Source organism: Tachyglossus aculeatus, chromosome 10 (genome assembly GCF_015852505.1).
Source record: "Tachyglossus aculeatus isolate mTacAcu1 chromosome 10, mTacAcu1.pri, whole genome shotgun sequence".
NCBI lineage: Eukaryota > Metazoa > Chordata > Mammalia > Monotremata > Tachyglossidae > Tachyglossus > Tachyglossus aculeatus.
In genome coordinates, this window is record NC_052075.1 from 59,293,111 (window position 1) to 59,319,578 (window position 26,468).

Here is a 26,468-nt window from a genome sequence, read left to right on the forward strand (position 1 = left end):
TTTCAGGAGCCCCGGGAGGCGGGCAGTCCAGGGGTCAGGGGGAGCGTGGACGCCCCCCCGGATTGGCAGAGTGGCCTGGTGGTAAGCGGAAGGGTCTGGGAAACAGAAGAGCCGGGTTCTAGTTAGGCCACCTGATCTGCTGTGTGCCCTTGGGCAAGTCACCTGACTTCTCCGGGTCTGTTTCCTCATCTGTGAAAAGTGAATAAGACGGCTGCTCTCATTCCCTCTCAGAGCGTGAGTACCATGGGGGACAGGGACTGTAGCTGATCTGACTGGCGGGTATCCACTCCAGGGTTTAGCAAAGTGCAAGCACTGAATAATGCCATTGTTATTAAAGAGCCGCACCGTGAAAACGCTACCTGCTAAGGCCCGATCACCTTGGCACCAGATGGTGGCCGATAACCCGGCCGGGCCATAAAACCCCCAGGTCCTGTGAGTGCCTGGCCTGGGGCACTCAAGTGCTTAGTACAGTGCTCTGCACACAGTAAGCGCTCAATAAATACGACTGCATGAATGGGGGAGATGCTGTCCTCAGCCCCCACTCAGAGCGATGGAATTGTCTGCTTGCCTGCCTGCCTTCCTCTGTGGGTAAACTGAATGGGACAGAGTTGGGGCAGAGCCTCCATACCCCCTCTTCCCCGACCTGCCTCCCTCGCTTGAAGGGTATTGGGTAAAGCAGACAAAATTTATTTATTTATTTTATCGATATTAACGTCTGTCTCCCATTCGAGACTGTAAGTGGGTTGCGGGCAGGGAACGTGTCTACAAACTGTTACGCTGTTCTCTCCAAAGTGTTTAGTTCAGTACTCTGCACACAGTAAGTGCTCAATAGATACCATTGATAGGCTGATTGATAAATGCGACTGATTGAATGGGTGGGGGAGAGGGCGTTCTCAGGACCACAGTGTCCTCCTTGGGAGGCTGATCAACCTTGGGGACCACGGTGGTGGTTATTAAGTGCACACTCTGTGCTAAAAGCCGGGGTAGATGCACGACAATCAGATCACGCACAGTCCTTATCTCACGTGGGGCTCACAGTCTAAAACGGGGAAGGGAGGGCAGGGATCTTCTCTCCATTTTAGAGATGAGAAAAGAGAGGCCCAGAGGGACCGAGTGACTTGCCCAACGTCCCACAGCAGGCCAAAGGCAGAGCTCTTCTGGCTGCTGGTCCCATGCCTTCTCCATCAGGCCATGTTGCCTCCCTGCGGAAAGGGAAGGGGGACAACCTGGAGTGGTGGGGGGGTGTTGGCCGGATCCCCTCCCGCCCAAAGCAGAGATGGGTCAAGGAAGCGGACCACCTGCTAGCCACGGGCCCTCTGCAGCTGCTTCTGCCCCCACTACCGGACCACCCTCCCTGCTTCCTTAACTTGCTCTTCACCCGGTGACCCCCGTCTGCTCCCGGGTCTACAGATGGAAAGACCCCTCTGGGAAAGGGGGTTGTGGGGGAAGAAAAGGTGGAAAGGAGGAGAGGCCAGTGGGGGGGAGGCTTAAAAAGACCCGGGGTCCGGTGGGTGAGAAAGTCAATCCCCGTTCTGGGGCCTCGACTGCCTCGGGTCAAAGGTCACGGCAAGTAGGATGAGAGGCAGGAGTGTGCTTGTGTGTTGTTCAGTGACAGCAGCATGGTGCGGGCGGTGCTGAGTGTGGCAGGCCCAGCAGCTGATTGTCAGAGGGGGCTTGGATAATTCAGGGGGCAGCGGCCCGGTGACCCCCACCCAGAGAAGGGGCACGGATCTCACTTCCCCCTAGGTCTCCCCAGCGGGAGGAGAAGGGGGGTCGGGCCCTGTTTTGGGGGCTCCCACGGGCATCAGCCCTGGGGGGCGGCGTGGCCCGCCTCTTCGCCACCCAGCCTGCAGACAAAGGAGGGGGCCAGCCGGACCGAGGACCCCCGGACCCCCGGACCCAGGCCGCGGCCCTGCACCCTTTGTTCGCCCTCCGGCAAGTGGGCAGGGCGGCGAGGGGGACGAAGACCACCCTGCTCCAGCCCCCTCGGGTCGGGGGGCTTCGGGGGGCTTAGGGGGACGGAGCCTTCATTGTGCTGGCAGGGTGGGGGGGCCCGAGGCGGCCCCCGATCTCCCAGCCCCCCAACCCCCAAGGCGAGCGGGAGGGTAGTGTGTTGCCAACTTGTCCTTCCCAAGCGCTTAGTCCAGTGCTCTGCATACAGTAATTGCTCAATAAATACGACTGATTGATTGACTGATTGAGGGCGATAAGAAGGGGGGGGTCTCCCCGCCCCCAGGGAGCCTTAGCCTGCCGCCTGGGGGGGGTCCCGCCGCCCCCTCCCCCGGCAGCAGGGGCAGCCCCGGGGGATGGGCCGGGCGGGGGGCGAGAAGGTCAGAGGAAGCAGGGCGGCCACGGTAGTCCGGGTTGTGTGTGTGTGTGTGTGTCGGGGGGAGGCCTCGGGGCCCGGGGGTCGCTCGGGAGGCTTTAGCGGGAGGTGTTTTTTTGGGGGGGGGAGGGTTCCCCCCCCCGGGGCCCCGCTTTGTGTCCCCCGCGCGCGCTTGTCCTTGGCGGTCGCACCTTCTTGTAGTTCTTTCCGAGCCACAGCCGCACGTTGTCGAACTGGGCCACGGTGTCCGCCGCCTCGTAATACTTCACGTTGGGGCCGCCGTCCTTCTTCCGCACCGCCATCTTCTCCCTCCTCCCTCCTCCTCCCCCGACCCGACGCCGCCGCCGCCGCCGCCGCCGCCCCGCGCCCTCCTCCCCTTCTCCTCCCTCCTCCCTCCTCCCCCGCAGCGCAGCGCAGCGCCCCCTGCCGGACGGCCGCCCTGCTCCCGCTCTCCTCCTCCTCCCTCCCCCTTCTCCTTCTCCTCCCCCTCCCTCCTCCCTCCCCCTTCTCCTCCCCCTCCCTCCTCCCCCCTCCCCCTTCTCCTCCCCCTCCCTCCTCCCCCGCAGCGCCCCCTGCCGGACGGCCGCCCTGCTCCCGCTCTCCTCCTCCTCCCTCCTCTTCCTCCTCCCTCCCCCTTCTCCTCCCTCCTCCCCCTTCCTTCTCCCCTCCCTCCTCCCCCCGCAGCGCCCCCTGCCGGACGGCCGCCCTGCTCCCTCCTCCCTCCTCCCCCGCAGCTCCCCCTGCCGGACGGCCGCCCTGCTCCCTCCCTTCCTCCCTCCTCCCTCCCTTCCTCCTCTCCCGCAACGCCCCCTGCCGGAATGCCGCCCTGCTCCCTCCCTCCTCCTTCCTCCCTCCTCTTCCACCCTCCCTCCTCCCCCGGACGGCCGCCCTGCTCCCTCCCTCCTCCTCCCTCCTCCCCCGCAGCTCCCCCTGCCGGAGGGCCGCCCTGCTCTCTTCCTCCCTCCTCCTCCTCCCTCCTCTCCCGCAGCGCCCCCTGCCGGACGGCCGCCCTGCTCCCTCCCTCCTCTCCCGCAGCGCCCCCTTCCGGCCGGCCGCCCCGCTCCCCCTCCTCCCTCCTCCCCCGCAGCGCAGCGCCCCCTGCCGGCCGGCCTCCCGCTCCCTCCCTCCTCCTCCTCCCTCCTCCCCCCCCCCCCCCCCCCCCCCACCGCAGCGCCTTTCGGCGGGACGTCTCTCCGGGGTCGGGGTCACGTGGAAAGCCCCCGGGCCTTGGTGTCAGAGGACCTGGGTTCTAATCCCGCTAGACCACTCGTCTGCTGTGTGACCCTGGGCGAGTCACTTCATTCTCTGCCTCAATTCCCTCATCTTTAAAATGGGGATTAAAATGTGGGACTGTGTCCAACTTGACTCGTCTGCTGCGTGACCTTGGCAAAGTCCCTTCGCTTTTCTGTGCCTCAGTTACCTCCTCGGTGAAAGGGGGATTGACACTGTGAGCCCTATTTAATAATAAATAAGAATGATAATGATGGCATTTATTAGGCGCTTTTCTGTGTGCAAAGCACTGTTCTAAGCGCTGGGGAGGTTACAAAGTGATCAGGTTGTCCCCCGGGGGGGGGCTCACAGTCCTAATCCCCATTTTACAGATGAGGTCACTGAGGCCCAGAGAAGTGAAGTGACTTGCCCAAATTCACACAGCTGACAGTTGGCGGAGCGGGGATTTGAACCCATGACCTCTGACTCCACATCCGTGCTCTTTCCACTGAGCCATGCTGTTTCTCTGTCAGGACAGGACACAGCAACTGTGTCCAACCTGATTTGCTTGTATCCACCCCAGCGCTTAGTACAGTGCCTGGTACATAGTAAGCACTTAATAATAATGATGGCATTTGTCAAGCACTTACTATGTGCAAAGCACTGTTCTAAATGCTGGGGGAGGTTCCAGGTAGTCCCATTGGTGGGTAGGGATCATCTCTATGTTGCCGATTTGTACTTCCCAAGCGCTTAGTACAGTGCCCTGTACACAGAAAGTGCTCAATAAATACCAATTGAATGAAGGGTGTCCCAAGTAGGGCTCGCAGACTTCATCCCCATTTTACAGATGAGGGAATTGAGACCCACAGAAGTTAAGTGACTGGCCCAAAGTGACACAGCTAAGTGGCAGAAGCAGGATTAGAACCCACTACCTCTGACTCCCAAGCCCAGGCTCTTTCCACTTAGCCACACCGTTTCTCCACTGCAGCTTCTTAACAAATGCCATAATAAGACTATTTTTGGTACTACCCAGTGCTTACAAGTGCCTGGCACAAAGCAAGCACTTAAATACCATTTTTTAAAAAACTACCCTAGAGAGGGATGGGGGAAGAAGGGGCTTGTCCTCTCTCCCTCAACTCGGTGTGCTCAATCATATTTATTGAGCGCTTACTGTGTGCAGAGCACTGTACTAAGCGCTTGGGAAGTCCAAGTTGGGAATGATTGGAGTAGTGTAGGGACTCAGGCCTCAGGAGCCCTGCTTCTCTCCCATCCCGAGTATAGCGTCGTGTTTGTGGGCAGGGAACGTGTCTACCAACTCGGTGGTACTGGACTCTCCCAAGCGCTTAGTACAACGCTCTGCACACACTAAGCTCTCAACAGAGACGAACGATTGATCGGTCGAGTCCCTCCGGCTGTGGAGGGAATCCCCCACCCGGCTCCCGGGATGGGAGAGTGCCCGGTGCCTGGCAAGGGGCAGCGGAGGTGGGCACGGAGAGGGCAGCCCAGTCCCGCTCCTCGGGCGGTCAGCGTTGGGGCGGGGGTCCGATCCCAGCCTTGGGGTTACCCCTAATTTTCCCTCCAGAGACCCCGGGCCGGAGCAGGAGAGTGACAGAGGACGGCGGGGGGTGGCGAGAGAGTAGAGGGGCACCCTTTGCCGGGCGAGGCGGGAGTTAGAGGGGCGCGGACAGGAGGCCGGCGGGGACTGGAGAAGGTTTATTAGTGCAGCAGTCACCACGGAGGGACGGAGCGCCCACGGAGCACACGCCGCGCACACATGCACGCACGCAGAGTGGCTAGCAGCCCGCCCGCCCACTCGCCCCCAAGCGCAGCCAGCTGCCCAGGGCCCAGTGTCCGGCGGGGGAGGGACAGAGCGAGAGGAGCCGGAGAGAAGCTGAACACATCCAGAGCTAGGTTGGCGGCAGCAGCAACATTTGTTAATTCCTGAGCACGAAAGGAGGGGTGCTGCCTCCTCTCCCAGCCCCCCAGGCGATAACTCGGGTCTGGGGGAAAGGGGAGCGGGAGGCAGGGTGGGTCTGCCCAGATCTTGGAGCCCAGGGACGGAGGAGGCTAGACCCCCGGCAGCCGGGGAGAACAGGACCACCAGGATGCCCTCCTCCGGGCCCCGGTAAGTGAAACAATTGCTGTGGACACCCGCGGGGCTTGGGGAGGGGGCACGCCGCTCGCAGTCAGGGCCGGGGCCTCTTCACTTGCCTCTGCCCACGCTCCGCAGCACGTGGCGGGGTGCTCAGCCGCACCAGGTCAGCGCCAGGACCAGTGGAAGAAAAGGTTATAAATGCTCGGTTTGTCGCTTTTTGTCGTTGTTGTGGTTTTTTTTAAAAAAATTGAATAAATTAAACCCTTGGTGGGGGGGACGGGACTGAGGGGCGGTGGAGGGGGTTGGAGTTAAGGGAAGGGGAAATGGAGAAGAGACAGACAAAATAACAACAGTCAGAAAAATGACAAAGACACCCCGCGCACCCGATGTGGGTGGGTGGGTGTATGCGTGGAGGTGGAGGGTTGTGAGCGTGTGTGTTGGGGGGGGCGTAAGGGATGGAGCCAGGCAGGAGAGGCCTGTTCCTCTGTCTTCCCCTACTGGGACCCCCCCTCAGCCTGGCTCCTGTGTGGCAAGAACGGGGTGGGAGGGGGTCCCCGCTTGGCTGAATCCCTCTCTCTGGCCCTTGAGCAATTTGTATTTGGCATCAGTGGCCCCAGCAGGACCGCCGCCCTCCCCTTGGCAGCAGGGGGGTGGGAGGGGGTCCGCAGCTGCGCGCCCCCGGCTCCGTTCCCGTTCCCGTACTGTGGCATCGGCGCTTCAGTGGGCTGGCTCCGGCCTGGGGAGGAGGGCCGACGGGCTCTCTCCCCCCTCTGCACATCCCCCTCCCCGCCCCGGGGCTCAGATCTCCTCGACCCCGTGGGCGAAGATCATGACGAGCCCTGGCTCCTGCACCATGTCCTCGCCCATGTGTTGGTTGTCGCAGGCCATGACCACCACGGCCTGCTTGCCGGGCACGCGCTTGGCCACGTAGTTCTCGTAGTAGCGCCGGTTCAGCTGGCGCGTCTCCAGCGTGGCCAGGCCCTGGGGCCAGCTGCGCTCGTGGGCGTTCTCGATCAGCTCGTTGACGATGGAGGCCGGGCAGCCGCTCTCCACCAGCGAGCGCTTGATCACGGCCTGGAGGACGGCGTCCGGCGTGGAGATCATCCCCCCCCAGCGCGTCACGCGGGCCGGCTGCAGGGAGTTCACCCACCTGGGGCACCGGCACAGACGCACGTCAGACGGCCGCCTCCACCCAGGCTGTCCCAGCCCAGTCCACCCCTCCGGTCCCCCGCCGTGGGCCCACCCGGCTCCCGTCTCGCCCCCTCGGCCCCGGCCGGCACTCACTCCAGGATTTCATTGTACTCGATCGTCTCCTCCAAGTTCTGCAAGTTGGGGTTGACGCTGCGGATGGCCCGGATGCAAGCCTTGAGCAGCTGGATGTCCCGCTTCTGCCGGGAGCCGGGGAGGGGTGCGGACGGACACGGGTTACAGCGGGGCCGGAGGGCCACGCCAGCCAAAGCCCCCCTCCCTCCCTCCCCGGCGCCCGCCCGCCCTCCCACCTGCTCTGCCAACTGGTGCTTGTGCTCGGCCGAGGCCTTCTCCAGCTCGGCGATGCGGCCCTGCTGCTGCTGCACCACGGAGCGCAGGTGCTGGATGCAATTGTGGTTGGGCAGCTCGTCCTTGGGCATCTCCAAGCTGCGGGCCCAGGAGAGACCGGCCCGCTCAGCGCACGGCCGGACGCTTGGGCAGCCCTCCCCCCCCGCGCCTCCCCGGACACCGACCCGCAGCCCTGCTCGCAGGTGACGGGTCGCTTGGGGTTGTGCTCGCAGTCGCCGAGGTGGGCCATGAGGGCGTCCAGGCGCACCACGGCCGCGCAGCCGAAGGCGGCGTTGTCGCATGCGATGTGCAGCTTGGACAGCATGTTCCGCATGATCCGGGGCACCGGGCGCAGGTGGGCCACGGTCACCACGCTGCGGTCCACGGGGCACGTCTGCTGCTGCGAGAACCACTGCGTGATGCAGGCATTGCAGAAGGCGTGCTCGCAGTGTGGGGCCTGGCGAGAGAGAGAGAGAGCCGGCGGGGTGGGGGGGTGGGGGCTGCCCCCGAGGAGTTCCCCGCGCCCCCCCATCCATCTAGATTGTACCCTGCTGCACGATGCTCCTTTCACCACCCCCACCCACGGGCTAGACGCGTTGGTGGCTGGTCCGTGGCCCCCAGGCCCTAACTCCCAATTGCCGGGCCCCTTGTCATACATATTTGGGGGGCCAGTTTGGCGGGGGTCTCCACTCTATTCCAAATTGCCTCTCCCTTAGGTTCTCCCGGCCAGCTCTCTGGGCAGGCCTGGGGGGAACTAGGGGTTGGCGGGGGTGGGCAGGGAAGAGACACACACCAACCACAGCCCGTTGGCTCTCGGGTCACCGTGGGAGGGGTGCGTGTCACAGTCCGGCAGACCCAGAGACCCAATAAGCACTTCGGGTCATTACGAACCCAACGGTCACCGACAGCTGGGCAGCGGGACCATCGCTTCATTTCCTGAAGCGGGGGACCCTGGTGAGGGGCGGGGGGGGCGGCGAGGTCCTAACAACCCTCGATGCCCAGGCCTGGCTCCCTTCCCGTTACTAACACTACTACTAATAATTGTGGTACTAGGTATCAAGCACTGTACTAAGCACTTGGGTAGATAGATAATTTGGCCCCACATGGGGTTCACAGTCGAGGTAGGAGGGAGAATGTTTTGCAGAGGAGGAAACTGAGGCACAGAGAAGTGAAGCGACTTGCCCACTGTCACGGAGCAGACGAGTGGCAGAGCCAAGATTAGAACTCAGATCCTCCAACTGCTTCTTACTAGTCACAGTGATACTAAGTGCTTGCTATTGTGCTAAGCACTGGAGTAGCTATGACACAATCAGATCGGAAAGAGTCCCTATCCCCCATGGGGCTCGTAGTCTGAGGGGCAGGTAGCACAGGGATTAAATTCCCATTTCACAGATGAGGAAACAGATACAGAGAAGTGAAGCGACGCGCCCTACATCACGCAGCAGGCAAGAGGAAGAGCCGGGATGAGAACCCAGGCCCCCCGGGCCCAGGCTGGACCCCGTCCGCTCACCTGCACAGGCTCCTCCAGGACCCCGCTGCAGATGGGGCAGATCAAGTCCTCGTCAACATCCCCCTGGAAGCGGGTTACATCATACCCCATGTCTCATCACCAAGGCCGGATCCTGGGGGTGGAGAGGAGGAGCCAACGGGTGAGGGGGCCAGGGTAACCGGACTCGCGCCCTCCGGGGTGCTGGGGTCCTCCCCGCCGCCTCTGCTAGAGGCTGGGTGGAGCCGGTGGGGAGGGGTGGGAGGGGCCGAGGTTGGTCCGGCCACACCAGACCCAGGGGGCTTCGCCTCCCACCACCCATCACAGGCCTGGGCCCGCGCCTAGATTCCCTCTCCCAGACTCGGGAAGGCTCCGGGACCGCTGAGAATTTTGGGGGGGTGGGAAGGGAAGGCGGGGGGAGCGCTTATATTCGTACTAGACTCCCGAGGCTGGTGGGCGGATGGGCGGGTAGCCCCAGCCTCAGGGCAGTGACTGTCCGAGGGACCCCCAGAGAGCAGGCTGGGCTCGGGGCGGTGGATGGGGAGCAGGAAGAAGGAAGGGTGCGGGGAAGAAGGTGGGCAGGAGACTCTGCAACATTGGAGTGACACGTACAGAAGGGGCACGGTTGGGGCTGGTCCTCTCCCCTCAATCCCACTCCTCAAATTCCCCCAACGGATGCCCATCCTTCTCTGTGCCTCCGGCGGGAACTCCTGACCACCGGCTTGAAAGCGCTCACTTTCAGCTCCCTCCTCCCTACTTAAGCCGGCTCTTCCCCCACTTCCCCCGAGCCTGCACTCTCCACTCCACTCAAGCCAACCTACTCCCTGGGCCCGTATCTGGACTCTCCCACCACTGACCTCTGGTTCCCTCCCTCTTCACATCTGGCTGACAGGCGGTCTCCCCATCTTCAAGGCCCCTCGGAAATCACATCTCTTCCAGGAGGTCTTCCCTGATTCAGCTCTCAACTCCCCACCCTATTCCCCGACTACTGTCCCATCGACCCCTCTGCACTGATAATACACTCCGGATCCCACAGCCACCCAGAGTCCTTCTGTTCATTTCTTTCTCACCATATCGTGTGAGCGCTAACTCATGGCCGAATCCCCTTTTCCTTCTTCCTCCCGCCTATAATCGACCTTAGCGTCCATCCTCCCGTCTAATCCATAAGCCCTGTGAGGGCAGGGACTGGGTCCGCTACCCCTTTTGCAGTCTCCCAAGGGCAAGGTACAGTGCGGCGCACAGAGTTAGGGGGGCTCAGTTGATACCGTCGGCTGCCTGCCTGCCTGTCCCACCAAGGGAAGGGGGGAAAATGGCCAAGCACTGCCCCTTGGCCCCTCTCCCCAAGTGGTACCCTCTACTCTCTCTCAGATGGGCATAGCTTCTTCCCTGAATGGGCTGAGAGCTCTCACCCCCGTCACCCCCATCCCATTGCCCAGCCATAACATCTGGCTTCCCAATCTTGGATGACAATGGATCAGCAGAGAGGCTTGAGCCCCGCCTGCTCCTCGCACTTGGGCCCCGCTGGGGAGAATTTAGGGGCCTGCTGTCCCAGGTCTCTCCCTAACCCACCCGCTCCTCCAATCTGCCCTCCCAGGGATCTCGGCTGGTCCTTCCCCTCCTCCTCCTACCTGAATGAACCCTGAGGTGGTCACCCTCGCCCTCCCGGAGCCTCCCCCTTCTGTCTCCTCTACCCACTCTCCCCTTTTGGCCAAAGTTCCCGGGCCTGCCACACCGTCCCACCCCTACTAGCCTGGGGAAAGGAGGAGTTGGAGAGCAAAGTGTTGTTTTTTGGGGGGGAGGGGGGGACAGAGGGGAGGCAGCAACTGACCTTACAATCAATGGGGGAGCAGCTCCAGCCTCACGCAGCCTGGGCCCCCCGGAGGCTGTGTCCTGGGCCTGGAGGGAGGTCGGCCGCGGCAGCCATGGCACCGGCTGCTCAGTGCCCGGGATCCTCACTGCCGGCGGGCCCCATCGCCGCGGGGCGGCCAAGGCGCCACAAGCGGGAACGGTCTGTCGACGGGAGCGGGGGGAGACGGGATGGTCAGGACCGTCGGCCCAGCTGAGGACGCGAGCCAGCCCCAGGAGGCACCGGGGGTGAGGGCACCTCAAAGCACACACCTCGCCTCCCCCGACCCAATGGCACAAGCCCCGACACCCTCCCCATCCGCTACTCTCTTCCCCAGCTTGACTCCCACCCTCAGAAACGCCTGAGCCTTCCCAGACTCGTGGGCCCGGTCATCTCTCCGGATCCTGCCCCCGGGACATCCGCTGGACCGTCGGGTGGGCCTCTGGCAGGGGCAGCTGGGTCCCTGGGCAGGACCCCCCTCCCCACCCAGGAGGGTAGTCGGGGAGCACGAGGCAAGAGGAGACTTGGCCAGAAGAAAGAGGTCTCCCACGCGCTCGGCCCAGTGCTCTGCTCACAGTAGACGCGCAGTCAGTGTCATGATGGCCTGATGACTGACTGAGAGCCAGGTGGTGCGCAGGGGACGAGCCAAAGCGCGGGCATCCAGGGCAGAGGACAGATGGGAGGGGGAGGGAGCGGCAGGGGAACTACTGATACGGGCTCCGACCTCTCCTCTCTGAGCCGGCTCGAAGCCGATCACTGGCAGGACGTACAGATGGACGGCAGGAGCCAGGGAGCGCTTAGTACAGTGCTCTGCACAGAGTAAGCGCTCAATAAATACGATTGATGAGGAGGAGGAGGGGCTGGGCTGACCAGACAAATAGAGGGACAGCCCGGAAGGACAGCACGGGGGTGGGAGGGGTCCCCAGGACGTGTCCTTTACTGCTTGGGTCCACCCAAGAGACAACTGGCAGCCCGTCCCTGCCCTTGCCATGGCAGCTCCAGACCAGCTCCTCCAGGAAGCCTTCCCTGATCCAGGCCCTCCCCCTTGACCCTTCATTCCCTACCACGCTCCACCCTTGTCTCCCAATTCTCCCCGGCCACGAGACTCCTCACTGTACCTCGTTCTCACCTGTCCCGCCGTTGACCCCCGGCCCCTGTTCTTCCCCTGGCCCGGAATCATCATCATCATCAATCGTATTTATTGAGCGCTTACTGTGTGCAGAGCACTGTACTAAGCGCTTGGGAAGTACAGGTTGGCAACATATAGAGACAGTCCCTACCCAACAGTGGGCTCTCCACACATCCACCAAGCTAGCTCTCTTCCTCCCTTCAAAGCCCTACTGAGAGCTCACCTCCTCCAGGAGGCCTTCCCAGACTGAGCCCCCTTTTTCCTCTCCTCCTCCCCATCCCCCCTGCCCTACCTCCTTCCCCTCCCCACAGCACTTGTATATATTTGTACAGACTTATTACTCTACTTTACTTATACATATTTACGACTCTATTTTCTTAATGATGTGCATGTAGCTTTAATTCTATTTGTTCTGACGATTTTGACACCCATCTACATGTTTTGTTTTCTGTCTCCCCCTTCTAGACTGTGAGCCCGCTGTTGGGTAGGGACCGTCTCTATATTTTGCCGCCTTGTACTTCCCAAGCGCTTAGTCCAGTGCTCTGCACACAGTAAGCACTCAATAAACACGACTGAATGAATAAATGAATGGATGGATGGGAAGAGTTAGGCCAGGTGCAGCCTCTCCTATCGCACTTAACAATAATAACGGCATTTATTAAGCGCCTACTACGTGCAAAGCACTGTTCTGAGCGCTGGGGAGGTTACAAGGTGATCAAGTTGCCCCATGGGGGGCTCGCAGTCTTAATCCCCCGTTTTGCAGATGAGGGAACTGAGGCCCAGAGAAGTGAAGTGACTTGCCCAAAGTCACACAGCTGACCACTGGCAGAGCTGGGATTTGAACCCATGACCTCTGACTCCAAAGCCCTGGCTCTTTCCACTGCGCCACGCTGCACCTGGAGCTCTCTGAGGGCCAGGGCCGTGTCTGCTGCCTGGGGATCCCAAGGAGTCCAGATTCCCGATGACTGGAGAATCTCCTGGCATCTTGTCTCGCTTCCCCCGCTGTTCCTTGTTTGGAGGAGCCGGCGTGCCAGCTGCGGGCAATTAATCAATCGTATTTACTGAGTGCTTACTGTGTGCAGAGCACTGTACTAAGCGCTTGGGAAGTCCAAGTTGGCAACATATAGAGACGGTCCCTACCCAACAGTGGGCTCCCAGTCTAAAAGCAGAGTTATATTGTGTCGGGCCTGCCCCTTCCAACCAACCTCCTCCCCTTCCCCGGCAGCTGCCCGGGAGTAGTGGCCTAATTAGCAGCCTCATTTGGGGGGCTGAGGGGGAGAAGCTAAATCATCACCAATCGTATTTATTGAGCGCTTACTGTGTGCAGAGCACTGTACTAAGCGCTTGGGAAGTCCAAGTTGGCAACATATAGAGACAGTCCCTACCCAGCAGTGGGCTCCCAGTCTAAAAGGCTAAATGCCAGCCAATTGAGGGGAGGGGGTCCTCCCCCGCTCCAGGGCTTCCCAGCGCTTAGTACAGTGCTCTGCGCACAGTAAGCGCTCAATAAATACGACTGATTGATTGATTGATTCCCACCGGTTCCGGAAGCCTCCTGGTTTGGGGAGGGCCAGGTGGGCGGAGGGTGATTGAGGGGTAAACTGCGGCTGGGTTGGGGAGGAGGGTGGAGGCCGGGGGGAGGGAAAGCGCTTAGTACAGTGCTCTGCACATAGTAAGCGCTCAATAAATACGATTGATGATGATGGGGCGTCCCCGGGCTTCAAGACGGTTTGGATTTGTCCGGACTGACCCGAGGCTACTCCCACCACCGGCCTCCCGTTCGTTCATTCAATCGTATTGAAGCAGCGTGGCTCAGTGGAAAGAACCGGCCTTTAGAGTCGGAGGTCATGGGTTCAAATCCCGGCTCCGCCACTTGTCAGCTGTGTGACTTCGGGCAAGTCACTTCACTTCTCTGGGCCTCAGCTCCCTCATCTGGAAAATGGGAATGAAGACCGGGAGCCCCCCGTGGGACAACCTGATCAATCAATCAATCAAATTTATTGAGTGCTTACTGTGTGCAGAGCACTGGACTAAGCGCTTGGGAAGTCCAAGTTGGCAACATATAGAGACAGTCCCTACCCAACAGTGGGCTCACAGTCTAGAAGACTCTGAGTCCCCTGTGGGACAACCTGAGCACCTTGTAGACCCTTTTAGTCCCTTTGTAGTCCCTTTTAGCCTGTGAGCCCACTGTTGGGTAGGGACTGTCTCTATACGTTGCCAACTCGTACTTCCCAAGCGCTTAGTCCAGTGCTCTGCACCCAGTAAGCGCTCAATAAATACGATTGATTGATTGTATACCCCCAGCGCTCAGAACAGTGCCTTGCACATAGTAAGCGCTTAATCAATCAGTCGTATTTACTGAGCAGTTACTGGGTGCAGAGCACTGTACTAGGCGCTTCATAAATGCCATTATTATTACCTGCGACCCCTGTCCGACACCCTCAGACCGTCCCCCCACAATTCCCCTACTGCTTGAAACCACAGACACACACACGCACACATACATATACACACATATACACAAACGTATATATATGTGTATATATATATATAATATATATATATATATGTATCTCTCTATGTTGCCAACTTGTACTCCCCAAGCGCTTAGTCCAGTGCTCTGCACGCAGTCAGCGCTCACTAAACACGACTGATCGACGTATATCCATCAGAAGCAGCGCGGCTCAGTGGGAAAGAGCCCGGGCTTGGGAGTCGGAGGTCATGGGTTCGAATCCCGGCTCCGTCCCTCGTCAGCTGTGGGGGCCTTGGGCAAGTCCCTTCACTTCTCTGGGCCTCAGTTCCCTCATCTGTAAAATGGGGATGAAGACCGTGAGCCCCACGTGGGACAACCTGATCACCTTGTATCCCCTTGTGTAAGCCTTGCACATAGTAAGCGCTTAATCAATCAGTCGTATTTACTGAGCGCTTACTGGGTGCAGAGCACTGTACTAGGCGCTTCATAAATGCCATTATTATTATTACCTGCGACCCCTGCCCGACACCCTCAGACCGTCCCCCCACAATTCCCCTACTGCTTGAAACCACAGACACACACACACACACACACACACACACACATATACACATACATATATATGTGTATATATATATATATATATATATATATGTATCTCTCTATGTTGCCAACTTGTACTCCCCAAGCGCTTAGTCCAGTGCTCTGCACGCAGTAAGCGCTCACTAAACACGACTGATCGACGTATATCCATCAGAAGCAGCGCGGCTCAGTGGGAAAGAGCCCGGGCTTGGGAGTCGGAGGTCATGGGTTCGAATCCCGGCTCCGTCCCTCGTCAGCTGTGGGGGCCTTGGGCAAGTCCCTTCACTTCTCTGGGCCTCAGTTCCCTCATCTGTAAAATGGGGATGAAGACCGTGAGCCCCACGTGGGACAACCTGATCACCTTGTATCCCCTTGTGTAAGCCTTGCACATAGTAAGCGCTTAATCAATCAGTCGCATTTACTGAGCAGTTACTGGGTGCAGAGCCCTGTACTAGGCGCTTCATAAATGCCATTATTATTATTATTATTATTACCTGCGACCCCAGCCCGACACCCTCAGACCGTCCCTCCTTAATTCCCCTACTGCTTGAAACCACAGACACACACACGCACACACACATACATGTACACATACATATATATGCATATATATATATATATATGTATCTCTCTATGTTGCCAACTTGTACTCCCCAAGCGCTTAGTCCAGTGCTCTGCACGCAGTAAGCGCTCAATAAACACGATCGATTGACGTATATACATCAGAAGCTGCGCGGCTCACTGGCAAGAGCCCGGGCTTGGGAGTCGGAGGTCATGGGTTCGAATCCCGCCTCCGTCCCTCGTCAGCTGTGGGGGCCTTGGGCAAGCCCCTTCACTTCCCTGGGCCTCAGTTCCCTCCTCTGCAAAATGGGGGTGAAGACTGGGAGCTTCCAGTGGGACAACCTGATCACCTTGTAACCTCCCCAGCGCTTAGAACAGGGCTTGGCACAGAGTGAGCGCTTAATAAATGCCTTTATTATTATTATTATTCTATGCACACAGACGCAGAGAGGGGGCATCCCCCGCGCAGGCGCAGTACGCACCTTTGCCGGTCCGAGCCGAGGCTTCCCGAGCGTCCGCGGCCGTCCGGTCCTGCAGCTTGGGCCCCGGACCTCCGGGGCGGGGGGGGTCGCCGTCGCCCCCGCCGCCCCCCCTCCTCCGTCAGCAGCCGGCCCCGCCGGATGCCCCGCCCACCGGCGCTACGCAACCCGCCGGAAACACGTCACACGCACGCACGCACGCCCCTTCCCCCTCCCACCCATTCATACCCTGCTCCTCTTGCGGCCCGGAGACCAACGAGAAAGGGAGGAGTTGGGCTAGACCGGCGCTTCCGCCGGAAGTCATTGCGGTCCTTAGGGGGGGCTCTCTAGCCTCGGGAGAGGAGTCGAGCTGGAAGGGGGGGGGCGGAAGAAGCGTTTAATATTAATTGTGGTATTTCAATCAATCAGTCGTATTTATTGAGCGCTTACTATGTGCAGAGCACTGTACTAATTTGTACTTCCCAAGCGCTTAGTACAGTGCTCTGCACATAGTAAGCGCTCAATAAATACGATTGATTGATTGATTGATTACTAAGCGCTTGGGAAGTACAAATTGGCAACATCTAGAGACCGTCCCTACCCAACAGGGGGCTCACAGTCTAAAAGGGGGAGACAGAGAACAAAACCAAACATACTAACAAAATAAAATAAATAGGATAGAAATGTACAAGCAAAATAAATAAATAAATAAATAAATAGAGTAATAAATATGTACAACCATATTTGTTAAGCGCTTCCTATGTGCCCAGGCTGAGCCCCCTCCCCACAGCACCTGTCTATATGTTTGTATCTTACCTCCTTCCCTACAGCACCTGGATATTCTATTTCTATTCTATTCTATTTATTTTATTTTGTTAGTCTGTTTGGTTTTGTCCTCTGTCTCCCCCTTTTAGACCGTGAGCCCACTGTTGGGTAGGGACTGGCTCTAGATGTTGCCAACTTGGACTTCCCAAGCGCTTAGTCCATCATCATCATCAATCGTATTTATTGAGCGCTTACTATGTGCAGAGCACTGGACTAAGCGCTTGGGAAGTACAAGTTGGCAACATAGAGAGACAGTCCCTACCCAACAGCGGGCTCACAGTCTAAAAGGGGGAGACAGAGAACAAAACCAAACATACTAACAAAATAAAATAAATAGAATAGATGTGTACAAATAAAATAAATAAATAAATAGACTTTTATAGACTATAGACCCCTTTTAGACTGTGAGCCCACTGTTGGGTAGGGACTGTCTCTAGATGTTGCCAACTTGGACTTCCCAAGCGCTTAGTCCAGTGCTCTGCACGCAGTAAGCGCTCAATAAATACGATTGATGATGATGATGATGATGATGTATATCTTACCTCCTTCCCTTCCCCACAGCACCTGTATATATGTATATATGTTTGTACATATTTATTACTCTATTTTAATTGAACATATCCTATTTATTTTATTTTGTTAGTATGTTTGGTTTTGTCCTCTGTCTCCCCCTTTTAGACTGTGATCCCACTGGTGGGTAGGGACTGTCTCTATGTGTTGCCAACTTGGACTTCCCAAGCGCTTAGTCCAGTGGGCTGCACACACTAAGCGCTCAATAAATACGATTGATGATGATGTATATGTGTATATATGTTTGTACATATTTATTACTCTATTTATTTTACTTGTACATATCCTATTTATTTTATTTTGTTAGTATGTTTGGTTTTGTTCTCTGTCTCCCCCTTTTAGACTGTGAGCCCACTGTTGGGTAGGGACTGTCTCTATATAATTTATTATATTATTGTTATATTATTATATTATATATGAGGTAACCTGATTACCTCATAATGATGGGATTTTATTACTCTATTTATCTTGTATATATCTATTCTGTTTATTTTGTTAATATGTCTTGTTTTGTTGTCTGTCTCCCCCTTCTAGACTGTGAACCCGCTGTTGGGTAGGGACCGTCTCTATATGTTGCCAACTTGGACTTCCCAAGTTAGTACAGTGCTCTGCACACAGTAAGCGCTCAATAAATACGATTGATTGATTGATTGATTTGTACATGTTTATTACCCTATTTATTTTACTGGTACATATTTATTCTATTTATTTTATTTTGTTAATATAATGATAATAATGATAGCATTTATTAAGCGCTTACCATGTGCAAAGCACTGTTGTAAGTGCTGGGGAGATTACAAGGTGATCAGGTTGTCCCACAGGGGGCTCACAGTCTTCATCCCCATTTTACAGATGAGGGAACTGAGGCCCAGAGAAGTGAAGTGACTTGCCCAAAGTCACACAGCTGACAATTGGCGGAGCTGGGATTTGAACCCATGACCGCTGACTCCAAAGCCCGGGCTCTTTCCAATGAGCCACGCTGCTTCTCTGTTTTGTTTTGTTCTCCGTCTCCCCCTTCTAGACTGTGAGCCCACTGTTGGGTAGGGATCGTCTCTATATGTTGCCAACTTGGACTTCCCAAGCGCTTAGTCCAGTGCTCTGCACACAGTAAGAGCTCAATAAATACGATTGAATGAATGAATGAATTACTCTATTTTACTTGTACATATTTATTCTATTTATTTTATTTTGTTAATTTGTTTTGTTGTCTGTCTCCCCCTTCTAGACTGTGAGCCCGCTGTTGGGTAGGGACTGTCTCTATATGTTGCCAACTTGTACTTCCCAAGCGCTTAGTCCAGTGCTCAACACACAGTAAGCGCTCAATAAATACGATTGATTGATTGATTGACTGATAGCAGGGGGCAGGGAGGGGGTGGGCACTTGCTCACAGCTCAGAGTACAGCAGTCACAGTCTTGTTGGAACCCACAACCTTCCCAACTTTGTCTGAAAGTCGAAACTTGTCTCATGCTGCTGCTGTTTCCTCATCCTCCAAGCTGCAGAAAGGGGACAGAAGGAGTCCTGGTGGAGGGGGCGAGGGGGAATGGTCTCTTTCACTAGGCATCATCATCATCATCAATCGTATTTATTGAGCGCTTACTGTGTGCAGAGCACTGGACTAAGCGCTTGGGAAGTACAAATTGGCAACATATAGAGACAGTCCCTACCCAACAGTGGGCTCACAGTCTAAAAGGGGGAGACAGAGAACAAAACCAAACATACTAACAAAATAAAATAAATAGAATAGATATGTACAAGTAAAATAAATGGAGTAATAAATACGTACAAACATATATACAGGTGCTGTGGGGGAGGGAAGGAGGTAAGATGGGGGGGATGGAGAGGGGGACGAGGGGGAGAGTCCTGGGGTCTGGTGCGAGAGGACACTGGCCCCACTTATGAGAATCAATCAATCAATCGTATTTATTGAGCGCTTACTGTGTGCAGAGCACTGTACTAAGCGCTTGGGAAGTACAAGTTGGCAACATATACAGTCCCTACCCAACAGTGGGCTCACAGTCTAAAAGGATACGAAGGAGAAGGAGAAGCAGCGTGGCTCCGTGAAAAAGAGCCCGGGCTTGGGAGTCAGAGGTCATGGGTTCTAATCCCAGCACCGCCACTTAGCTGTGTGACTTTGGGCAAGTCTGAGCCTCGGTTACCTCATCTGTAAAATGGGGATTAAGACTGTGAGCCCCACATGGGACAACCTGATCACCTTGTATCCCCGCCCCCAGCACTTAGAACAGTGCTTCGCACAGTCAGTGCTTAACAAACGCCATCATTATTATTATTAATATTATCACCCTGCCACTGCCGCCTCATCCTCTGGGCTTAGAGGGAAAGGAGCTTTGGAATCTCGGAGGGGTCAGGGTGGGGATTGTGGGGAGGGCTCTCTCCCTTGCTGCAGGCCTCTGGGTTTTTATCCCGGTTCTGCCACTTCTCTGCTGGGTAACTTTGGACAAGTCAATCAATCAATCAATCGTATTTATTGAGCGCTTACTGTGTGCAGAGCACTGTACTAAGCGCTTGGGAAGTCCAAGTTGGCAACATAGACAGTCCCTGGACCCAACAGTGGGCTCACAGTCTAGAAGGGGGAGACAGAGAACAAAACCAAACATATTAACAAAATAACTTATCTGTGCTTCATTTCCTCACCTATAAAATACCCGATCTCCCTTGGCCTTTGACCATCAGCTCCATGTGGACAGTGGTTGGGTCATCATCATCATCAATCACATTTATTGAGCGCTTACTATGTGCAGAGCACTGTACTAAGCGCTTGGGAAGTACAAATTGGCAACATATAGAGATAGACCCTACCCAACAGGCTACGGAGATACAGATATCTCGTATCTACAGAGAAGCAGCGTGGCTCAGTGGAAAGAGCCCGGGCTTTGGAGTCAGAGGTCATGGGTTCAAATCCCAGCTCCACCAATTGTCAGCTGTGTGACTTTGGGCAAGTCACTTCACTTCTCTGGGCCTCAGTTACCTCATCTGTAAAATGGGGATTAAGACTGTGAGCCCCCCGTGGGACAACCTTGTATACCCCCAGCACTCAGAACAGTGCGTTGCACATAGTAAGCGCTTAATAAATGCCATCATTATTATTATTACCCCAGTACTTGGTATTTAGTAAACACTTAGCATATGTAAATTAATAATCAGTTATAGCAACAACAATAATAATCATAATTATGGTATTTGCATTTAATCAGGACTCACAGTCTAAGTAGGAGGGAGAACGGGCATTGAATCCCCCTTCTGCAGATGAGAGAACTGAGGCAAGGAGAAGTTAAGCGACTGTCTTCTACTACCCAGGCCCATGTTCTTTCCTCTAGGCCATGCTGCTTATAAAAAAGTGAATATATGGGAGAGTGAATAAATAAATAAATCATCTTGGGGAGAGTGGCCACTTGGATGGGTAGGCCCAGGGGACCTCAGAGAGGGAGCAAGTTTGTGCCATTAAGGGCAACTTTCTCTCCATGTCCCCCTTGCCCCCGACCAGTGTTTCCCTCCCGGGGGGTGATGATAGGGAGAAGGGGAGTAAACTGAGAAAATACAGTACAAAGAGTTTTGTTCCTACAGCGGTGAGGGGTTTGAGCGCCTTGCCATCCTTGCCTCCCAGTGTCTGTCCCCCCTCACCCTCCCTGAGCAGACTAGGAGTAAGGAAATCCAGGGACGGTGAAGGCATCGTCCTGTCTGTCTGAAAGATCCACCTTCCTGTCATTTCAGCCCCTTTGGCCCCCATGCCAGCCCACCCTCTCCAGCTGCCCCTTTTATTCATTGATTCAATTTATTGAGCGCTTACTGTGTGCGGAGCACTGTACTAAGCACTTGGGAAGTACAAGTCGGCAACAGAGATGATCCCTCCCCAACAACGGGCTCACAGTCTAGAAGGGGGAGACAGACAACAAAACAAAACATAGAGGTGTGTCAAAATCGTCAGAACAAATAGAATTAAAGCCATATGCACATCATTAACAAAATAAATAGAATAGCAAATACGTACAAGTAAAATAGAGTAATGAATCTGTACAAATATATACAAATGCTGCGGTGGTGGGGGAAGGAGGTAGGCTAGACTGTGAGCCCACTGTTGGGTAGGGACCGTCTCTATATGTTGCCAACTTGTACTTCCCAAGCGCTTAGTACAGTGCTCTGCACACAGTAAGCGCTCAATAAATACGATTGATTGATTGATTGTACTTCCCAAGGGCTTGGTACAGTGCTCTGCACACAGTAAGTGCTCAATAAATACGATTGATTGAATTAATGAATGAGGTAGGGCGGGGGGGGGTGGGGAGGAGGAGAGATAAAAGGGGGCTCAGTCTGGGCCCTCAGAACTTCAGTTCTCTGGGCCTCAGTTCCCCCATCTGTAAAATGGGGATGAAGACTGTGAGTCGGTGGGTCATTCATTCATTCAATCGTATTTACTGAGCACTTACTGTGTGCAGAGCACTGGACTAAGCGCCATGATGGTATCAACATGGCTCAGTGGGAACAGCACGGGCTTTGGAGTCAGAGGTCGTGGGTTCAAATCCCGGCCCTGCCAACCGTCAGCTGTGTGACTTTGGGCAAGTCACTTCGCTTCTCTGAGCCTCAGTTCCCTCATCTGTAAAACGGGGATTAAAACTGTGAGCCCCCCCCCCCGGGGGACAACCTGATCACCTTGTCACCTCCCCAGCGCTTAGAACAGTGCTTTGCACATAGTAAGCGCTTAATAAACACCATCATTATTATATCTATTCTACTTACTTTGTTGATAGGTTTTGTTCTCTGTCTCCCCCTTCTAGACTGTGAGCCCACTGTTGGGAAGGGACCGTCCTATGTTGGCAACTTGGACTTCCCAAGCGCTTAGTCCAGTGCTCTGCACACAGTGGGCGCTCAATAAATACGATTGATTGATTGCTGTCTTGCCCCCCTCCCCGCACGCGCGGAAGTCCCTGCGGTCCCTTTAATTCGCGGCCCCGCCCCCTTCCCCCCCCGCCGGAGGACCCGGGCCTCGGATTGGCTGGGGCCGAGGCGGGAGGAGAGCGGGGGCCGCGCTGATTGGCCGCGGCGCCCCGGCCCTCGATACTTCCTGGAATGTCCAAAGCTGGACGTTCCATCGGGCGCCATCCTGCGGCGGAGGAGGGCGGAGGAGGACCGGTCCTCGGCCCTCGGCTGTGCGGGCTGGGTGAGTGCGGGGCATCTCCAGGGAGAGAAAAGGAGAGAGAGAAGGAGACCCCCCCCGAAGCCCCCCATCGCCTGCCCTCCCCGGACCCCGACCTGGTGGTGGGGGGCCAATCAATCAATCAATCAACCAATCAATCGTATTGATTGAGCGCTTACTGTGTGCACAACACTGTACTAAGCGCTTGGACCAGGCCTGGACTAGGCCCCAGCAGGGAGAAGGGGAAGGGATGGCTCCAGCGACTGCCCCCGTCGAGGCGTGGGGGGGGGGGACGGATTGAAGACCCTCCCCTTAACCCGGGTGGTCGCCGACCCTTGGGCAAGTCGCTCCCCTTCTCTGTGCCTCAGGTCCCTCATCTGGAAAATGGGGATGAAGACTGGGGGCCCCACGTGGGACAGCCTAATCGCTTTCATCATCATCATCGATCGTATTTATTGAGCGCTTACTGTGTGCAGAGCACTGGACTAAGCGCTTGGGAAGGCCAAGTTGGCAACATATAGCGACAGTCCCTACCCAACAGTGGGTATCCTCAGTGCTTGGCACATAGTAACTGCTTAACAAATACCATTGCTATTCATTAGCATTTAGACTGTGAGCCCACTGTTGGGTAGGGACTGTCTCTATATGTTGCCAATTTGTACTTCCCAAGCGCTTGTACAGTGCTCTGCACATAGTAAGCGCTCAATAAATACGATTGATGATGATTAGCATTTATTTATCTTTTAGACTGTGAGCCCTTTTAGACTGTGAGCCCACTGTTGGGTAGGGACTGGCTCTATATGTTGCCAACTTGGACTTCCCAAGCACTTAGTCCAGTGCTGTGCACACAGTAAGTGCTCAATTAATGCAATTGATTGATTGACCCTTTCCTCCCACCCAGACCCCACAGCGAGGGGTAAAAGCGGCGGCACCATGACGACGGAGACCTTCGTCAAAGACATCAAGCCGGGCCTCAAGAACCTCAACCTCATCTTCATCGTGCTGGAGACAGGTGCGGGGTGAGGCACCGTCGCCCCTCCCCGGCTGGTGCCACCCGGGCAGCGGGCACCCCAGGATATGGTGCCCGGGGGCACGGGGCCGCTCGGGAGAAGCCCCCTTCCGGGCTTGGGAACTGGAAACGTGGCCCACCCAACCCCCTGCTTGGAGTCCACTCACCTGTCATCTTTTTCCCCTCTCTCTTCCTTCCAAACTCTTGGGAAACTCCCGCTTCCCAGGAAATCTCCAGCTCCAACTGCGTGCTGGCGGTCTCAGGGAGTGTGTGGGGGCGGTTCGGGAGGTGGTCTTGTCTTTCCCAACATTCCCTGGGGACCACAACCCCTCGTCCTCCTCCCTGCCTTCACCCCCAGCACCAAGCATTCCCTTCAGCCCCCCGTAATCTCAGTTCAGACTGGAGAGGGACCAGTGACTCACCCTTGTGCCCTCAGGCCGAGTAACCAAGACCAAGGATGGACATGAGGTGCGTACCTGTAAGGTGGCAGACAAGACTGGCAGCATCAACATCTCCGTTTGGGATGACGCGGGCACACTGATCCAGCCTGGAGACATCATCCGGCTCACCAAGGGGTGGGTCCTCCAGCCGGGGCCAGGGGGCACCTTGATGATAATAATAATAATAGTAATTGTGGTATTTGTTAAGTGCTTACTATGTGCCAGGCCCTGTTCTAGTGTTCTCGAACCAACCCCTTGACACCATCTGATTCTCTAAGGGGTGTGTGCCCACAGGCAGCCAGCTCGGGGTGATGGTGGGGTGGGAGGACCCCATGATCTAGCCCGGGGAATCATCCAAATCGCCAAGGGGATGTTCCCCATCTTGAGGCAGGTAGTGTGTGTTTGTGGGTGTACGTGTATGGGGGTGGGGGGGCCAGAAGAGACTCTCTCTCTGGTCCAGCCTACAGAATTATCCGGCTCACCAAGGGATGAGTCCTTTGGGGGGGAAGGATTGGGAAGCCCGATCTGATCCAGTTCATCAAACCATCTGGCTCGCCAAGGGGTGCGGCCTTCATCGAGGGCAGGATTTGGAGGGGCCAGCTCAGGATCCACTGGACACGGACTGGGACAGTGACCCTTCTCTGGGGACTAGGGGACTCTCTGGGAAGATGGCCCAGCCCACTGACCGCACCCCCCCCGTGTCCACCCAGGTACGCATCCGTGTTCAAAGGCTGCCTGACCCTGTACACGGGCCGTGGGGGAGACCTGCAGAAGATTGGAGAGTAAGATTGCTGGGGGTGGGGGGTATAATCCTTAGCTGGGGGCGGTGAAAGAATGGGGGATGGGAGGCTCTGGGGGGAGGGAGGGATGAAGGCCGGTGGGGAACAGAGGCGCCCACGACCCCTTGTCTCTAGTCAGGGGGTCTTCTCGGACCCACCCCCTGGCCCTGCCCTGCCTTGAGCATCAGTGGCGCTGTACACTGAGCGATGCCCCCCGGGGCGCTGCCATGTCTTGACCATCAGGAAAGTACGGCAGAAGCCCGGGACCTGTTCCCTGCCCTCAAGGATCATCCTCTCTCATGGTGGAGGTGGGTGGAGAAACAGCGACAGATGTGGAGTGAGCGAATGAGCGATCGAGCCAGACAGAGAGGATGAGTGGAGTCGGGGCCTGCCCCTGAGTAACCTTCCCTCCCCGCAGGTTTTGCATGGTTTACTCGGAGGTCCCCAACTTCAGCGAGCCAAATCCAGAGTACAGCACCCAGCTGCCCCCCGGAAAAGTGGTGAGTGCAGTTTGCGGGGAGGGGAGCGGGCGAGCCGGGGCCCAGTCCCTGGTCCCAGAGCCGGGTGGGTCGACGGGGCCCCGACTGAGTCGCTGCTCTCTCCCAGGTTCAAAATGACAGCGGGCCCCCAGCCCCCCAACAGCCGGCCGGACCCCCGGCCTCCTCTCCAGGTAAGAACCCCCTAACCGTGACTACTCCTGGCGCCATAGCCCCGGCCAAGAGAGCTCCTCATCTGAGGTCTCTCCCCTCCTCATCCGAGCGGGCCCCGGGCTCCAGCCGTGGCCAGGGGCCAGGACGGGGCATAGGCCTGGACTCTGGATGGTGGTGTCCCGCTCTTATCGGACAGGAAGCTCACTGACCTTTCTTCTGCTTGGGGATCACTGTGACCCTCAGCTCGTTTCCTTCCGAGTTTGGGTCCTCCGTGCCCTTCCAATTCCCCTGGTGAAGCAGGGCAGAAGAGGGTTGGGTTTAGGATAGCGGGTGCAAAGCCTCTGCTCCCCCTCTGTCTGCTCACCTCCCCCATCCCTTCCTTGTCCCCCCGCCGCAGCCTCTGAAAATCAAAACGGGAATGGACTGAGCGCTCCCAGCCCCGGGGCCGGCCCCCACCCTCCTCACGCTCCCCCGCACCCCGCCAGCACTCGGATCACCCGCAGCCAGCCCGGCCATGCCCCCGCCGGCCCGCCGGGCCCCGGGCCCCCCAACAACCCCATCAGCAATGGCAAAGAGACACGAAGAAACAGCAAGAGATAGGCCCCCCACCCCGCCTACCCCAAGGTGGGGGCTGGAGGGGGGGCTGTATCAGAGCAAGAAAAAGCCCCTTGAGGCCTGGATCGTGTCTGCTAACTCTGTTGTACTTTCCCAAGTGCTTAGCACAGTGCTCTGAACACAGTAGATTGTAAGCTCCTTCAGGGAAGGGATCGTTGTCTGCTCTATCCGTCGTACTCTCCCATCCCCTTAGAGTGCTCAGCATTGGATCGGTGCTATCGATCGATCGATCGATCGATCGATTGAAAGCTCCCCCACTCGGGGTGGAACTGAAGGGGTGGGCATTGGGCACCCTGTCAGAGCCTAGAGCCTCGGAACTGCCTTTGTTTCTCACCCCCTGGCTCGTGGGGGCAGGATCGGCTTTCCCCTGTTTTCAGAAGACTCCGTACTGAGGGGAGCGGGGGGCAGTGTGTGCATGTATGTGTTTTTGTGTGTGTGTGTGTGTATGTGCGCGTGTCTCTGCCCACGCATGTCTCTCCCTAACGTTCCCCCACCTCCAATAAATATCTCCATTTCACTCATCTCCACTGCTGTCTGGGGGTCCTGGTGTGTGTTTGGGGCTGGGGGGAGTCAAGATCTGAAGGGGGCTGGGCAGAGGGACACCTTAGTGAGTGTCCGGGGCCCGGCGCCCGGCGCCTGCCTCTTTAAGATTGGGTTCCGCCTCCTGCCTGGGCCCCCAGTAGGTGACCCTTGACCCTCAGCAACCAAGACACTGTTCTGCTGCTTCCCTCC

At 56.8% G+C, this 26,468-nt stretch overlaps 3 protein-coding genes across 4 annotated transcripts in view; 1 reads left to right on the forward strand and 2 right to left on the reverse strand.

Annotated features, from left to right (window-relative positions):
- The window catches only part of SMARCC2 (SWI/SNF related, matrix associated, actin dependent regulator of chromatin subfamily c member 2), a 28,227-nt gene extending 25,594 nt beyond the window's left edge, over positions 1-2,633 (reverse strand). The window contains 1 exon segment of the mRNA XM_038752486.1: positions 2,518-2,633. Within this exon segment, the coding sequence (XP_038608414.1) occupies positions 2,518-2,628 (111 nt within the window). The 5' untranslated portion in view covers positions 2,629-2,633.
- Positions 2,634-5,235: 2,602 nt separating this feature from the next.
- On the reverse strand, positions 5,236-15,808 carry RNF41 (ring finger protein 41). The gene is made up of 7 exons (XM_038753224.1): positions 15,723-15,808; positions 10,481-10,662; positions 8,677-8,788; positions 7,352-7,623; positions 7,130-7,265; positions 6,915-7,018; positions 5,236-6,780 (listed from the first exon to the last, which is right to left on the reverse strand). Exons 3-7 carry the CDS (start codon positions 8,764-8,766, stop codon positions 6,429-6,431), a joined length of 954 nt encoding a protein of 317 aa, XP_038609152.1. The 5' UTR covers positions 8,767-8,788; positions 10,481-10,662; positions 15,723-15,808; the 3' UTR covers positions 5,236-6,428.
- Positions 15,809-22,189: 6,381 nt separating this feature from the next.
- NABP2 (nucleic acid binding protein 2) lies at positions 22,190-26,263 on the forward strand. Of its 2 annotated transcripts, XM_038752627.1 has the most exons (8): positions 22,190-22,267; positions 23,145-23,255; positions 23,689-23,827; positions 24,403-24,474; positions 24,715-24,779; positions 24,890-24,971; positions 25,078-25,141; positions 25,519-25,644. In XM_038752627.1, exons 2-8 carry the CDS (start codon positions 23,177-23,179, stop codon positions 25,546-25,548), a joined length of 531 nt encoding a protein of 176 aa, XP_038608555.1. In that variant the 5' UTR covers positions 22,190-22,267; positions 23,145-23,176; the 3' UTR covers positions 25,549-25,644. The 2 variants fall into 2 exon arrangements, with proteins under 2 accessions (XP_038608555.1, XP_038608554.1); XM_038752626.1 differs by lacking the exon at positions 24,715-24,779 and having other exon boundaries at positions 25,519-26,263.
- Positions 26,264-26,468: the final 205 nt, after the last annotated feature.